General features: G+C 40.3%; 2 protein-coding genes across 2 annotated transcripts; both read right to left on the bottom strand.

Annotated features, from left to right (window-relative positions):
* Positions 1–2,652: 2,652 nt before the first annotated feature.
* On the bottom strand, positions 2,653–2,994 carry LOC139195033 (uncharacterized). Its single transcript, XM_070820212.1, has one exon. It carries the CDS (start codon positions 2,992–2,994, stop codon positions 2,653–2,655), a length of 342 nt encoding a protein of 113 aa, XP_070676313.1.
* A 5,917-nt stretch (positions 2,995–8,911) lies between these two features.
* On the bottom strand, positions 8,912–10,699 carry LOC103433278 (polyubiquitin). Its single transcript, XM_008371523.4, has one exon. It carries the CDS (start codon positions 10,472–10,474, stop codon positions 9,098–9,100), a length of 1,377 nt encoding a protein of 458 aa, XP_008369745.2. The 5' UTR covers positions 10,475–10,699; the 3' UTR covers positions 8,912–9,097.
* Between the last annotated feature and the right edge of the window lie 6,214 nt (positions 10,700–16,913).

Below are 16,913 nucleotides of genomic sequence, written 5' to 3'. Positions count from 1 at the left end.
TTACTTACCTGGCATTGCTCTCGAGTACTCATCTTCAACATCTTATGCTTCCAAAGAAGATACCACATCTGCCTGAGGAACAGATTGGGCAAGTGAGAAGGACAAAAGAAAGCATGTGGAGACAAGCGCAACAGAACACGTGCCGATATATCCACTACTTTGTCAACAGCAAAAGTATCCCATATCATCAGGGTCGAACGTGCTCTAGATTTGATGGACTTGTTTTGGCCCTCAAATTCTTGAGTCGGCCTTATACTCTGGTGGAAACTAGAAAACCCTCCAGCCCAGTTCAAGAATAAGCCTATGGAAAGTTACTTCTTCAAAAGCAAAAGTATCTCATATCATCTCTTCTCTATTTTCTTCTCCTTATCCTTGGTGCTATTTACGACACAAGGAGAAAGAGAACAATTAACCGAAAGCTGAAGTCGAACCTCCGATCCAGGTTCCTTGCTCGGAAATCTGATTGCTTACCTTGTCTGTTACCTCTTTCGGCAAATCTCCTAGCTCAGTGACTTGGAGGACTCCTACTATAGGGTTTTGTATCGCACTTGACCAAGCCCAAAACTACAAGTAAGCTTTAAGTGAAATTGATACATTACCTTGTGCATCTTCATCGGTTAAAGATACCACCCCTGGATGGTGGAAAAGTACTTCCAGAGAAGATGCCACATCTACGTATGGGACAGATAAGGCAAGTAAAAATGATACCACACTTCGGTACTTAGAAGTTTCGTGATTACTCAATTGCTTGGATCTTACAAGTCCCCAACCGAGGAGCTTCCCTCACTCGGGAACTTAGGGGAGCACTGTTTGTACCATATTTGACCAATCCCGAAACTACTGAACACTGGTCAACATTATACCGTCAAGGACCCAGAAGAATTTCCTTCTAACCAAAAGGCCAATCACAGCGCGACACGTGTCGACATCAGAAGCCAATCATAACGCGACACGTGTCAACATCAGAAGCCAATCACAACACGACACGTGTCAACGTCAGAATGAAACTAGAAACTCTCTTCTATAAATAGAGATCATTCTCTCACAATATTTCCTAATGTCATTTGTACTAAATCATTCACTAGTACTCACTAAAGGAGAGCTTAAACCTATGTACTTGTGTAAACCCTTCACAATTAATAAGAACTCCTCTACTCCGTGGACGTAGCCAATCTGGGTGAACCACGTACATCTTATGTTTGCTTCCATGTCCCTATCCATTTACTTACTTATCCACACTAATGACCGGAGCAATCTAGCGAAGGTCATAAACTTAACACTTTCTGTTGTACCGAAGTCCTCGCTGATTTTGTGCATCAACACACTCCAAGCCTCTTGTGGTGTCATCTTCTTGACACTCTTTGTTGGACATCGATTCAACAAATAAATTGAACAAGCTACAGCTTCTGCCCACAATTCTTTTAGCAAATTCTTCTCTTTAAGCATAGACCTTGTCAGGTCAAGGATGGTTCGATTCTTTCTTTCGGCTATCCCATTTTGTTGTGGGGTATAGGCAGTAGTCAGTTGATGCCTAATTCCTTGCTCCTTGCAATATGCTTGGAAATCATTGGAGGTGTACTCTCCACCTCTATCTGATCTCACAGCCACAAGCTTATGGTTGCTTTTAGCTTCTGTGAGTGCCTTAAACTCCTTGAAGACTCTTAGGGCAGCCGACTTCTCCTTGAGAAAATAAACCCAAGTCTTCCTACTAAAATCATCAATGAAGGTAATAAAATACTTATTACCTCCATAGGACATAGGATCCAACAGACCATGTATATCCGTGTGCACTAACTGTAGTGGTGCCTTTGCTATCTATGTATCACCAACAGGGAACGATAATTGTGATTGTTTGCCAAGCACACAACCTTCACATACTTGGTGTGTGGCTTCAATCTAAGGTAGACCACGAACCATTTCTCCACTTGACAATAACTTTAGGCCATTGAAATGAAGATGGCCAAACCGAAGATGCCATTTCCATGACTCATCTTCCATCACACCAATGTTGCAGCTTCCAATCTTTATGTTCAACTTCAACGGGAATATTCGGTTCTTTGACATTTGAACACGTGCAATAAGCTTTCTCTTTGCATTCCTGAGAGTGAGAAGCATATTCTCCATATGTATAACATACGCTTTTTGGAGCAGTTGACCAATGCTCAGAATGTTGCTTTTCATACCTGGTATGTAGTAGGTATCGGAAATGTATTCTTCTCTACCACCCTTCTGGATGATTTTAATCTTTCTTTTGCCTTCAACTGGCAACTTTGAGGAGTCACCAAGACTCACAGATCCATAAGGCCCATCTTTGAGTTCGGCAAAAAACTTTTTCTTTCCACACATGTGGTTGCTTGCACCAGAGTCCAAATACCAAACATCTTGTTGGCTACTAATATCATGGTGTGCTAGTAAGACTATAAATTCCTCACCAACATTTCCACTTGATTCTGCCATGTTGACATGCTCACCATTTTTATATCAACATTCATTGGCATAATGTCCATATTGCTTGCAACTGTGACACTGGATATGAGCCTTTCCTCGAGTAGATCTTCACTTTTGAGATTGACCTCAGTTTTGTGACACTAGACCTCTTCCTCGACCTCGTCCTCAGCTACGGTTGGATGAGCTTTCACGACGTGAATTTCACTATCCACGACCTCCATTTGGTTTGTCAATATTCAACTTTGACTCCAAAGCTTGCACTAGCGTTGTGGGGCTTGCATTCTTCTGAATGCGTTGTTCATGAACTAGGAGGGATCCTAGCAGTTCCTCTACACTCATTGTCTCCAAATTCTTGGATTCCTCCATGACACGAACATCGTCAATCCTCTCGCCATTCCTTTTCATTTGATTCACAATTACAAGTAGTCGAGAGTAGTAGTCTGAAATGTTTTCTCCTTCTTTCATATGAGCAGCCTCAAAATCTGCTCTTAATGATTGAAGCCGAACTCTTTTTACTCGATCTACTCCTTGGTAAATTGTGCTCATAGTGTCCTAAACTTGCTTGCTAGTTGTTGCTTCTGCAATCTTCTTAAATGTTGAATCTTCTAATCCTTGATATAGAAGATATAGCCCCTTCTTGTCCTTCTTTCGTAAGTCCTGGAGAGTATTTCTTTGATTTGCAGTGTAGACAGCTTCTGCTCAATAGTCGGTTCATCATACCCATTACTGACAACTTCCCATAGGTCCTGTGATCCAAATAATGCTTTGAACTGGATGCACCATCTTTCATAATTTTCTTTCTTCAATGTGAGAACCTATAGCTGCACTAAGTTAAATGCCATAGCTACTGCACTTGCCAGAAAGGTAATCTAGCTCTGATACCAATTGTTGGTATTTCAAAGTTTACTAACTCAATACCAAAAATATGTGAGTGATAAGTTTTCTAATTTTATCACACCTCTCATTATCACTCTCAATAAAATTGGACAAACGAAAGGAAAGAAGTAGCAAGCTTGTTAATAACAACACACTTTGAAATATTACAAGAGTTTATAACTCTTAAAGGTTACAAGCTAAAAATGAGAATGGGAATTACAAAGAGCCTTACGGGAAGGCTTTCTTATACTTGCAAAAACAAAAGAACCACACAAGTGGTTTTTTTTAATAAACAAAATTACACACACACATGCAATCAATGATGGTATTTACCATCTTTACACCCTTTCACACATGCACCACCTTTTTGATGCACACATACATGCAGCTTTTCTAAAAATAGTTTCATCATTTTCTGAAAAGTGTTCCAACCATTTTTGAAAAGTGTTCCACTACTTTCGGCTACTGTATTTGATTTGAACTTCCAACAGGAAACTCATTTATTCTAATCCTACCATTTTGGATGGGATTGGAATGAATAATTTTCTTCATGTCTTCTACCTGTTGGACATAATTATTTCATTTCTCGCTTCAACATGCCTTAATTTAGTGTTCTATCCATTCCAATCCAGATTCCAAACGAGGCCAAAATTCACTACTGCCCATTTAAAGCTGCTTTAAATTCCTCTCCATCGTTTAGCAGAACTAGTGTACCTGCTGTACATATCCTACCCCCTAAACTTAGACTAAATGGGAGTGAAAACCACAACCACAACTAGTCAACAATAACACCTACAACTCGAACAGAATAAACATTGATTCGCAAAACTTCCGCACCATGTCAACACCACGAAAGGAAAACCACTGTTTCCTAATTACTTGTTCTCCCGAAGATAAGAGAAAATCGGCAAAGTACATGATCAATTCACACACAACCAAAGCTTATGATCAGAACATGATGGGCTCGATTTTCTAAAGAACAAAACTATATTGCCAGTTGGCTCCTTCCCAGTTCAAGGTTCCTAAAGTGAGAACACATCCAGTAAATAATTAAAGAAGAAAGGTCGCGGAGGCATTGAATTTGCCGGTTTAACCCAGTCAAAGATACCACCACTTATGTTTAAGCTAGAGATGCGATGCTAAGTAGAAAACATGTATGGGTAGAGAAAAGGCTTAAGGTAGCTCAAACCATATTCTGTCAAATTCCTGATAAATTGATATGCATTTAGGCTTCCAACTGGAACGGTATCTAAAGGAATCGAATTTCTACAGAAGCCTCAAACTAGCAATTTAGCTTCTTGATGACTCCATAATAAAATTATAGCATACTACACTTGGAACCGAAAACCAAAATCGAAACACAAACCAAATCGAACCCCACCAAACAGTTTGGTTTTGTAGGTTTAAAAGGGTTCCAATTTGAAACCGCACCATAGTGTAGGAAAACAGTTTGGTTTCAGTTTTGGTTTTTGAAAACCGCACCGAAATCAAACAGCACCACAAATATTAAAAGAACCTTTAATTAAATATCCATATTAGATGTTATGTTTTAATTAGTTGTTTGTTACACTCCATACATTTAATTAGTTGTTTCCTGCGCAGTGCTACTCATGGTCTCATTTGGCATTGGGGACAAAACATTGGGTTATTATCATTGATAGCCAAAATTTACTCATTAATTTCATAAATATCAATTTTTATAAAAAATTTCAAATATATAAAAAAATTTACTTAAATAGACACAAACACCCTTATTATTTAACTCAATTACACCCAAAACCAAAACCCAGAGAGGAGGAGAAAACAGTGGGGCAGCACACCAATTGCCAAGCAAACTTCTAAATTCAAAGGTCGTCTTCTCGAAATTACCATGGATATAATTTTATCAAGCGATGCTTTGCCCACATTTATTGAATTGTCTTCAACTTCTCTCTCTCAAAATTCCTATTTATTTATTTTTCAATTGTAATTATTTTTACTAATAATATACTCTTAATCAAGATCATTGATTCTCCTTTTATAAACATGTATCTCTACCTTTCTGTTTGAAGGGAGCATTTTTGCTCACCATAATAATTATGGTGTATGCTCACCATACACCTAATCAATTGACACATGTCCTTTCACCTAATTCTAATTAACTTTCACATTAAATGTTAGTTTTTCAATTTTGAAAAAAATTAACCATGATTAAGTGAAATGACACGTGTTAATTGGTTAGGTGTATGGTGTGCATACACCATAGTTTATGGTGGTGAGCAAAAATGCTCCCATGTTTGAAAGCACAGAAGTGAAAAGTCCATTTCATCTCAAGACATCAAACACAATTTTGATTTGAGCAACACCCAACAAATCCATATCCTTTTCACAATTTTGGCTAAACTGTAGTTTGTATTTTAAATGTTCTTAAAAATAAATAAGAAATATTATGAATCCTACAAGGTTCTGGGTTTTTTCCGCATGAAGTTCTTCCCTGGATAGTAGAACAATGGCTTTGCATTCAATGAACACAACACAGATAGCAGCTTCTGCATTTGAGGGTCAAAATTTGAGAGTATTTGGGTACTTTTGCATGAGTGTTCTGTCATATTTGAATTTTTTTATAAAACCTGACATTTATAAAAATAGGGTTAAGTTTTGGCTATTAATGATAAATTCTCCAAAACATTTTCATAATAAAAATTCATGTGTATGTATGTACGTAAATCAGATTCAGATACGTATGATTTTTGTCCTCAAATCTCAATTGCTCTATTTGGGCAATTATTACTTTTTTTAGACGTCGATGGTAGGTTCTGGGCATGGTACTGAAGGCTTCAATATTGATTTTTTTGGGGTGATGAATGTGAAATGGTAATAGATATTGACTAGTGTACCTTAATTTGTAATAATTAGTTTATTTTGATACGAAATGGTAAGTGTATCAATTTGTTTTATTGTTATTTGTTGAGTCACTGTCTATCTGATTTGGTTAGGCCTTTTCTAATACTTGCAGACTTTGTCTCTCTTAGCGTGTGTATGCTTTGTTTAATATTTTGTGTCTCTAATATAGAGTTATAACTTACGTTTCAGTCAAGAATGAAGAATCTAAGAAGTATAGTGGGATTGCTCGCTCTTCTACAGGTGACTCCTTTGAGAGGCCAAATGACGAGGCAAATAGAAATTGACTCGGGAAATGAAAAAGGCGTTTAGAGAGGGGAGAGGGAGAGGAAGACAGAGATTTTTTTTCATTTTGTATGTAAATGGTTTGAAACCAAACCAAAACCGTTTAAAATCGTACCGAACCGAACCAAACAATTTGGTTTCATTTCAGTTTTGGCTTCAAAACTGTACCGAACTGAACTGCAAAAAATTGCGGCTTCGGTTTTCGATTTCACTCAAAACCGCACCGAATCAAACCATGCCCAACCTAGCACATTAACAATTAAAAAACCAGTAATCTCACAAGCAGAAAAGGAATAGGGTATATTGCCTTATAAAAGACAAATTTGGTGCATAATTGAGCAGTTCAAGATTCACTAAGCAGAACATATTAACGAAAAAAGAAGCAAATTTGCATCCACAAAAACAATTGTAAGGAAAGGGAAGTTTACAGAATTGAAAACTTCGGACATACCAATCTGAGGTTTGGTAATTAGAAGCTATAAGAACCCAACCACAACCAGTAATGTTGATGAGCAATTGAACGGAACCAACTAGAAGTGGAATAGTATGCAATAAACAAGAAAATTTTGGTGCATACTTCACCGGTTCAACATTCACCTGGTCAACCAAAACCTTTGAAATAAGGCAACTATAAACAGTAAATAAGAAAGTTTGCCCACCATACTCCGTTATCTAATGTTTTTGCTTTGACCATAAAACGAATGCATTTCATAGGCTTCTCATTGGAACGCAGTTTTAATAATCCAAAGAATCGATAGAAATCAAAGTGCAACGGGCTTGATGAAATGAATTAAATTACTAAATCAGAAATCATCACAAAATATAAAAACAGTGACCTACCATGTCACAACTGCTCCCTAACACCCGCCACGCCAACAGACGGACCTGTGTATCTCTCCAATCTACGTCTAGCGAAACCAGTAGATACCTATTGCACATATCCGAACTCCTAAATACCAGGGTTATTGATCCATCCGATAACAGTATAAACAATAGGAGTGCAAACCACCACCAAACTCACCAACAATAACCCAGCACACCATATAGATAGATCACAGATACACATAACTTAGACTGCCTGTGTACACCATGAAATGCAACCTCTACTGTTACCTAAGATAAGAATATCAACAATGTTGACAAGCAACTCACGCAACCAGACTTCTTCAGTCTTAAGGTTTCCCCAAGTAAAATCACACACAATAATTGAAGAGGAAGACGCTTTCATCTGCAACGACAACAGAATCACAAATGACCAAGGTTGGGGGCACTAAGTATACGTAACATGCTATGTCCCAGCATTTAACAACTCGAAATAAAACTATAGCACACGTTCAATCATGAGCACAAGCATCATAGCAAGACAAGAAAAAGTGTTGCAAATCTAAAGCATTAATAAACTCTCACTATACCGTCAATGCTGGTGTGCACGCTGCATAATGAAAAGCGGCCTGCACAGAATGGCCTATAGTCCAATATATCCGGTCAACAACAGACATGGCAGAAGAAAACACAACCAGGCATAGATATGCAATGAGAATTTACTGACAATATACAATCAAAACATCCCATATTGAAGGAATTTACTCACACTATACAATCAAAACAACCCATATTGAAGGAATTTACTAGCCATGATTTGAACATTTGAATTACTAATTCACAGAACTCTCACCATAATATACATATATAGCATGAAAGGCAATGTCAGCTGCTTCTGTTCATTAACATGACAAAAAATATTCTTGAGAAATGCAAACAAACAATGACCACATGCATAGGAACAGACTAATCGACTTTCAGAAGAAAAATTTGTTCCATGTTTCACCAGTTCAAAGGATCACAAAGCAGAACACGTACAAAAACATTGAAAGAAGGAAATTATTAAGGAAAACTAAGCAACTTTGCATCCACAACACAAATGGAAAGAAAGGGAAGCACATGAAGTTAACAGAACCAAAAATTACTGATTCACTGTCAAACTGAGATTTATAGAAGATAAAAGAAACCAGCCACAAACCCACAAATGGAACATACTAAATTGGTTTATTGACAAATCAACACTATCACAACACCATCATCACCACAATAACAAAACGAGAGAAACAAAAACAAAGACGGGGGTAGACTCTTGAGAAAGGGACAGAAACTGCATAAGATTACATTTTTATGACTCCAAAATAAAATTATAGCACACAAGGGATGTTTCAATCTGTGTACTGCAAAGCTACGCGTTTAGAAACAGCAAGTAAAATGTTAGCAGTTATCCAATAACTCCTCTTTGAAATAAGAATGATCAATTCACAATTCACGCTGTCACAGCCGCTTTTGAAGAAAAGTTTGGTTCAAAGTTCACCAAGAAGAACCAAGATAAAGTTATACACCACATAATAGTTAGAAAGAAAGGGGACTCCCATGTGAGTTTACAGAACTAAGATTATTATTCATTCATTCCAAACTGAGTTTTGACAAATTAGAAAATGATAACACCACCACCCACAAACCCCAAAAACAGAACACGGCAAACTTGCCAATCAACAAAAAACACCACCATCATTCAACACCTTAACACAAAAAGGAAACAACTAAAACATAACAAAGTTCTGCATCAGAAATCACCACCACGAAGACGAAGGACAAGGTGGAGGGTAGACTCTTTCTGAATATTATAATCGGCAAGGGTACGACCATCCTCGAGCTGTTTCCCAGCAAAGATCAATCTCTGCTGGTCCGGTGGGATACCCTCCTTGTCCTGAATCTTAGCTTTCACGTTGTCAATAGTGTCAGAGCTCTCAACCTCCAGAGTGATCGTCTTTCCTGTCAGTGTCTTCACAAATATCTGCATACCACCACGAAGCCTGAGCACAAGATGAAGAGTCGACTCCTTCTGGATGTTGTAATCCGCCAAGGTCCTGCCGTCCTCCAATTGTTTCCCAGCAAAGATAAGCCTTTGCTGATCAGGAGGAATACCCTCCTTGTCTTGAATCTTCGCCTTCACGTTGTCAATCGTATCCGAGCTTTCAACTTCCAGAGTGATGGTCTTTCCGGTAAGAGTCTTCACAAAAATCTGCATACCACCCCTCAATCGAAGGACCAAATGCAAAGTTGACTCCTTTTGGATGTTGTAATCCGCCAGAGTCCTGCCATCTTCCAATTGCTTACCGGCAAAGATCAATCTCTGCTGATCTGGAGGAATACCCTCCTTGTCTTGAATTTTTGCTTTCACGTTATCAATCGTATCGGAACTCTCGACCTCCAGGGTAATTGTCTTCCCTGTTAGGGTCTTCACGAAAATTTGCATACCACCCCTCAATCGCAGCACCAAGTGGAGAGTCGACTCCTTCTGGATATTGTAATCCGCCAGAGTCCTGCCATCTTCCAATTGCTTGCCAGCGAAGATCAACCGCTGCTGATCCGGGGGAATACCCTCCTTATCCTGGATCTTGGCCTTCACGTTATCGATGGTATCAGAGCTCTCGACCTCCAGAGTAATTGTCTTCCCCGTTAGGGTTTTGACAAAAATCTGCATACCTCCTCTCAATCGGAGAACCAAGTGGAGAGTCGACTCCTTCTGGATGTTATAGTCGGCTAGGGTGCGGCCGTCCTCCAATTGCTTGCCGGCGAAGATAAGTCTCTGCTGGTCAGGGGGAATTCCCTCCTTATCCTGGATCTTGGCCTTAACATTATCGATCGTGTCGGAACTCTCGACTTCGAGGGTGATCGTCTTCCCGGTTAGGGTTTTGACGAAGATCTGCATACCTCCCCTGAGACGAAGCACCAGATGGAGGGTCGATTCCTTCTGGATGTTATAATCGGCGAGGGTCCGGCCGTCCTCAAGCTGCTTTCCGGCGAATATGAGACGCTGCTGATCGGGAGGGATGCCCTCCTTATCTTGGATCTTAGCCTTAACGTTGTCGATGGTATCGGAGCTCTCGACTTCCAAGGTGATGGTCTTCCCCGTTAGGGTTTTCACAAAGATCTGCATGATTTCAGAAAAGAGGAATTGAAATTCGAGAAGGTTTCGAAAGAGCGATTTGAGAGAGATTTGGGAACGACTTAGAAATTGTTTGAGAGAATTGCGAGGAGGAGAAGAGGGCGAGAGGAGTTTATATAGGGAAGATAAACCGACTATAAATCCTATTTCCTAGTAGGATTCCGGAGAGGACGAGGAACGTGTGGACGGGAAAAGCAGGTGAAGCGAACGGCCCAGATATTTCTAGTGCCAACAATTCTTGACCTCTAATTTTTACTTTTCTTTTTTCGATTGGGGTGAGGGTGACGGGTTACCTACTCTTTTCCTTAGTTTCTTAGTTGCTAAGGTAATTGAATTTCTAATTTGTTTGTCTATTAATTTTCTTAATTTGATTCGATAGTAAAAAATTTGTCAGTTTTTGTTTATGATCTTCTTTGTTTGGTCGAAAATTGAGAAGTCTGTTGAACAAGTAGACTACGGGGTGGTTTGGAAGTGAGGTGCTTAAAAAAAAACACCCATGAAAAAAAGCTGTGAGAGTTTTAGATGTTTGGTAAACTGAAAAAAAAGGACTTATTTTGGAAGCTGCTGTGAGAATAAGCTGAAATAAAAGGAAAAAGCTGAAGCTGCTATTTGCAGCTTTAGAAAATTGGCTTTTTTTCAAAGCACATGGAGCTACAGTGCTCCTTTAATGAAAAGACTAATTATCAAACTGTTTTTTTTTCTTTTCCAAAAGCACTTTTACAAAAAAGTTTACCAAACACTCTGCTGATTTATTTCACAGCCGCTTATTCTCACATCAGCTTTTTTTCAAAGCACAGCAATACCAAACCAGCCCTACCTTTCCTTTTGCCCTATGTTCATATTCAACCGAACTTAAAGTGAAATACAAGTTTTTAGAAAAATCATATGAGAGGTAAAATTAGGTGTATGGATAGCATCACCTTTTCCCTTTTGTTCGAACTTAGAGAATGCTATGTTAACATGTGAGTTATACATGTCAACATCATACAATTAACCGTTAAGAATGTTACTAGAAGACCATCCTACAATTTGCATCATTGACTTTTGAATCTCAAAAAGATGAATAATTTTGTATAGTGCGTGATTAGTGTTAAATAGGCAAAAGTGACAGAGAGAATCTTTGCTAGAGAAGAGATCGAAGTGAAACGAGAGCAATATATCACACTTTTTGTTTTAGTAACTATATGAGACAATGAATGCAGGTAAAGAGAGGGAGAGATTGGTATTATCCCTAATTTATCCAGCATGTCTACTTTAGTGATATTCTTCCCCACAAAGTTTTATGTTCGAATTGATTATAAACATTGCAGAATTATACTAATTTATCCAACATGTCTACTTTAGTGATATTCTTCCCCACAAAGTTTTATGTTCGAGTTGATTATAAACATTGCAGAATTATACTAGCGACTGACTTAAAATCTTGGATTGCAGATGTGTCCAACCATAACCATTTCTTGGGAAAATCATTGTTTGCTAGTGGTTATACCTATCTCTCAATGCATTTCAAAGAGCCAATGGGTCTTCAACTGACACACCCCGACCTGGAAAGGTCGAAGCATGCTGGCCATCACTGTGAGGTGACGTAACCATAAGGGTAAGTGATGCAAAAGTGAATAAAATTAAAACTAATTAGAACTAAACAGTGAAAAAGTGTGCAATCGTGAGTTGAACCTACTACAATTATTCAGAGCGTAATAGACAGTGAGACTATAGAAGAGTAGTCAAAACAACCAAAGTACACTTATTACATAATACTTATAAGTTCGTACGTCTAAACAGAAGGAAATGTCAGAACTGCCGAGATTCCTCGAGTGCCACAAATAGTACAGCTAACTAGGTCCTGGAATGGCGAAAAACAAAGTTAAGTGGGTCAGCAAAACAATGCTTATAAGAAAACCTTTAACTTTGAAAATACTAACCCCTCGCCGTAAAACAAGTATAGTTTCCTTGAAACATACTACTCAGGTATGTTTGTACCATACTTGACCAATCCCAAAACTACTGAGCATCAGTCAACGTTATACCGTCAAGGACCTAGAAGAGTTTCCCTCCAACCAGGAGGCCAATCAAAGCGCAACATGTGTCGACATCAGAAGCCAATCATAACGTGACACGTGTTAACATCAGAAGCCATTCACAACACGACACGTGTCAATGTCAGAATGAAACTAGAAACTCTCTTCTATAAATAGAGATCATTCTCTCACAATATTTCCTAATGTCATTTGTACTAAATCATTCACTTGTACTCACTAAAGGAGAGCTTGAACCTATGTACTTGTGTAAACCCTTCATAATTAATGAGAACTCCTCTACTCCGTGGACATAGCCAATCTGGGTGAACCACGTACATCTTATGTTTGCTTCCCTGTCTCTATCCATTTACATACTTATCCACACCAGTGACCGGAGCAATCTAGCGAAGGTCACAAACTTAATATTTTCTGTTGTACCAAAGTCCTCACTGATTTTGTGCATCAACATTTGGCGCCGTCTGTGGGAACGACACTTATTCCCACTCTCTTCAGCTTTGTCAAGCTGGTTTCCACCATTCGTACACTCTCTTTTGACCACGTATCCCTCTCTAACATGGGGAGTGAAGGAAGCCACATCACACAGAATGACACCCATCTTGCACCTAGTGCGAAGCAACGAAAGAAGGAAGGAAAGAGGGTTGCTCTTCAAGCTAAAGTCGATGAGCTAGAAGCTCAAAACAACAAGATAGCAATGAAGAATGAGGTCTTCCATGAGCAGTATGAGAAGCTTTTTGAGACGCTCCATGAAACTATGCGTACTCAAACACGTGAGCTTGTTGCCCTTGTGGACATCAACCATCATCTGGGTGCCCCCTAACACGGAGGGTCACCTTCCTTTGATATAGGTATCCGTGATGAGGAGCGAGCTAATCATCAAAACATTGATCAACATAAGACTTCTCTCAACCCAGCTGCTTCAACCCGAAACAGGAGAAATGGAGGAAGAAACCTCCTTGCAGAAGGGTTGGAAGGATCGAAAGCCGTTTATCGTGACTGCCGAGACTTCCTAAAGCAACGTCAAGAGAATCCCCTCCACATATGCTCAAAGATCAATAACTCAAGGGTTTATGAAAGACTCGGTCCCCTTCCATGACCCAGGCCAGCTGCCAATCTAGGGAAAAAACGACATGTCCTAGAGGAACATGAAGGTACAGGGGACTTTGAGGTATTCCGACAGACTCGCCTTAGAAGTCAGTACGGCGAGTCCAAGGAAAAATCACACGCCCTTGCTCAAACTTTCCTACTTCCAAGAGGCGATGGAGACTTACGAAAGAAAATCTCAGTGGTACATGACTCCACTTAAGACCCCCTTGTCCTACAGCTCCTTAAGGAAGTAAACAAGTTGAAGGCCGAACGTCAGGCCGAGATACCTGACTGGAACCAACCCAGGCCTGGCCCTCTCACAAGGAGGATCCTCGACACCCCCTTCAAGCGAAGACAAAACAAAAGCTTGGTTTACAACTCTATACTGGAATGGAGGACCCAATTAACACCTTAACCTGTTTGAGTCCACCATGGCATATCGGATGCACACTGACGAAGAACGATGTCTTCTCTTCCCCCCACCCTCTCTGGCGAAGCTCTAAACTGGTATTGTCGTCTTCCACCTGAGACAGTAGACTCATTTGAGGAACTGAGGAAACTATTTATCTCTCAACACATCTTTCAGACCGATCGCTTGCATTCTGCAGATGACTTGTACACTATTCGCCAGAAGCCGAATGAGTCACTACGAGAGTATACTGGTCGTTTCAGCCATAAGTATTCTCACTGCGCTGAGGCAGATGACAAGACCGCCCTCAAGGCCTACGTGATTGTTTCTTCAAGTACATGATCAATGTCAACACTTGGAAGACTTACTCTGAGGTGATGGCACAGGCTTACAACCATGCCTCCGCCGAGACAAGGACATATCAAGGGAAACCCTCCACAACCACCCCTTATCAGCAAGTAGGGAGTGGAAGCCAGATCCAACCAAATGAGAAGACCTCGACCTTCCAAAAGGCAGCGGTGCCTCCCTCTGCCTTACTTAAAACTTTGCCAAGTCAACAGACATATCAATCTCAGGGAAAAAAGAAAGATTTATATCCTCACCAGTCTCATTTTAGTAAAAGGAGTAAGGGACACTACCGCGATAACCAAGGGTATCTCCATGATAATCCCCGACCCCAAGCAGTCAACATAGTGGGTCAAGCACGTGTCAGGACAGCCCCTACCCCAAGGTATGAGGCATACACACCTTTGAACGCCACATGTGTGGCCATTTACCCCAGCATAACACACTTGATACCGAAGCCAAAGCCAAGGCACCCGGATTACAAGCCCACGAAGAACACGGGCACGTTTTGTTGCTACCACGAGCATAACGGACATGACGGCAAGAAGTGTATCACCCTTCGAGATCATATTGAAGCTTTGGCACGTGAAGGAAAAATTGATCAATTCCTCCTTCACCCTCCAAGGGGTAATCGTAACCAACGCTAGGTAAATGTGATATATGCCATAAGTGGTGGCACACCTATATCTAAATCTTCTAACAGGGCCATGAAAAATAGTGAACGAGCTTTAAGGTTTGGCCACCAAGTGTTTCACGTGGAAGACATCAGGGGAGGTAAGTATCAAAAGCCTAACTGGGATCCAATATGTTTCTACCCTGAGGAAGAAAGAGGTATCATCTACCCTCACAACGACCCAATAATCGTGGAAGCTCACATAGCCAACTTTGAAGTACGACGAATCCTGGTAGACACGGGGGCTTCGGTCAATATCATGTTTGTTGAAGCTTTCAAGGCACTTAATGTAGCTGAACACTTGCTCGACCGCTCGATTTCCCCTCTGATAAGCTTCTCCGGTGATATCGTGCAACCTTTTGGGAGCTTACACTTACCTTTCACCATTGGTATATGCCCTTACACAGCTACCATTACCACTAACTTCCTGGTGGTTGATTGCCCAACGACATACAATGTCATCTTCGGACGCACATGCATCAATAATCTCAAGGCCATGGTATCCACACATATGTTGTTGATGCAATTTCCAACCCCCTATGGCAATGGTTACATCAGAGGAGATTAACTTAGTGCACGATCATGTTACAACATTTCGGTCAAGCAACAGCACCTGCCAGTGCCCAAGGAAATCCTTTATATACATGACCAAGTCATAAAGACCAGCCCAGACGAAGCCAACTTAGATCTTCACGGTGGCAACAATTAACCCGACGATCCTCGAGATGACTCTTTCACCCAGCAAGCATAACCCGCTGAAGAGTTGGAGAAGGTCTCTATCTCAAAAGATTATTTGGATCGCATGGTGAAGATTAGTACCACCTTGTCACCACCCATTCGGTTGGCATTGATCTCTTTTTTACAAGAGAACACTAAGGTCTTCACCTGGTCATACGAGGACATGCCAGGCATCTCTCCCGATATAATCTGTCATCACTTAAGTATGGACCCCAAGACCAAGTCAATGAGACAGAAGCGAAGATCTTATGATGTTAAACGATACGAGGCAATGAAGGTAAAAGTTGAAAAACTCAAAGGCATAGGCTTCGTCCGCGAAGTCAATTATCCAACATGGGTAGCAAATGTTATCCTTATTAAGAAGAATCCGACCAAGGAAAGTCTCCTGCTCTAAAAGATCTTGTGGAGAATGTGTGTCGATTACACCGACCTAAACAAAGGATGCCTGAATGATAGCTTTCCTCTTCCTCTCATAGACAGACTTATAGACTCTACGGCAGGGTGTGAACTCCTGAGCTTCATGGATGCTTACTCAGGATACAACCAAATCCTCATGAACCCTCCGGACCAAGAACACACAGCCTTCACTACTGATAGGGGACTATATTGCTATAAAGTTATGCCCTTCGGCCTAACAAATGCATGAGCGACTTATCAAAGATTGGTCAATTCAATGTTCGTCGAATAGATTGGGAAAAGCACGGAAGTTTACGTTGATGATATGCTAGTCAAGAGTAAACATGCTGACTAACACATCACCAACCTATCTGAAACTTTCACCATTCTTAAGAGATATCGAATAAGGTTGAACCCTAATAAATGTGCCTTCGGCGTAGGCTCTGGCAAATTCTTAAGCTTCATGAAAATCCAACGAGGCATTGAGGCTAATCCCGAGAAGATCAAAGCAATCCTCGACATGAAGGAACCAGTAACTTCAAAAGACATCCAGAGCCTTACTGGTAAGGTGGCAGCCTTAACTAGGTTCATCTCTAAGGCCACCGACATATGTGCTTCTTTCTTCAAAGCACTTAAGGGAAGTAAGAAGTACATTACATGGACTGATGAATGTGCTGAGGCATTCAAGAACCTCAAAGACTACATGAGTAAAGCCCATTTGCTATCCAAACCTGAGGTTGGTGACAC

Source organism: Malus domestica, chromosome 04 (assembly GCF_042453785.1).
Source record: "Malus domestica chromosome 04, GDT2T_hap1".
NCBI lineage: Eukaryota > Viridiplantae > Streptophyta > Magnoliopsida > Rosales > Rosaceae > Malus > Malus domestica.
This window is presented reverse-complemented; position numbering and strand designations above follow the sequence as displayed.

Bases quoted from the DNA above. Each gene is read 5' to 3' on its own strand.
- LOC139195033 (XM_070820212.1), bottom strand. From the start codon at position 2,994: ATGAGCACAATTTACCAAGGAGTAGATCGAGTAAAAAGAGTTCGGCTT.
- LOC103433278 (XM_008371523.4), bottom strand. From the start codon at position 10,474: ATGCAGATCTTTGTGAAAACCCTAACGGGGAAGACCATCACCTTGGAA.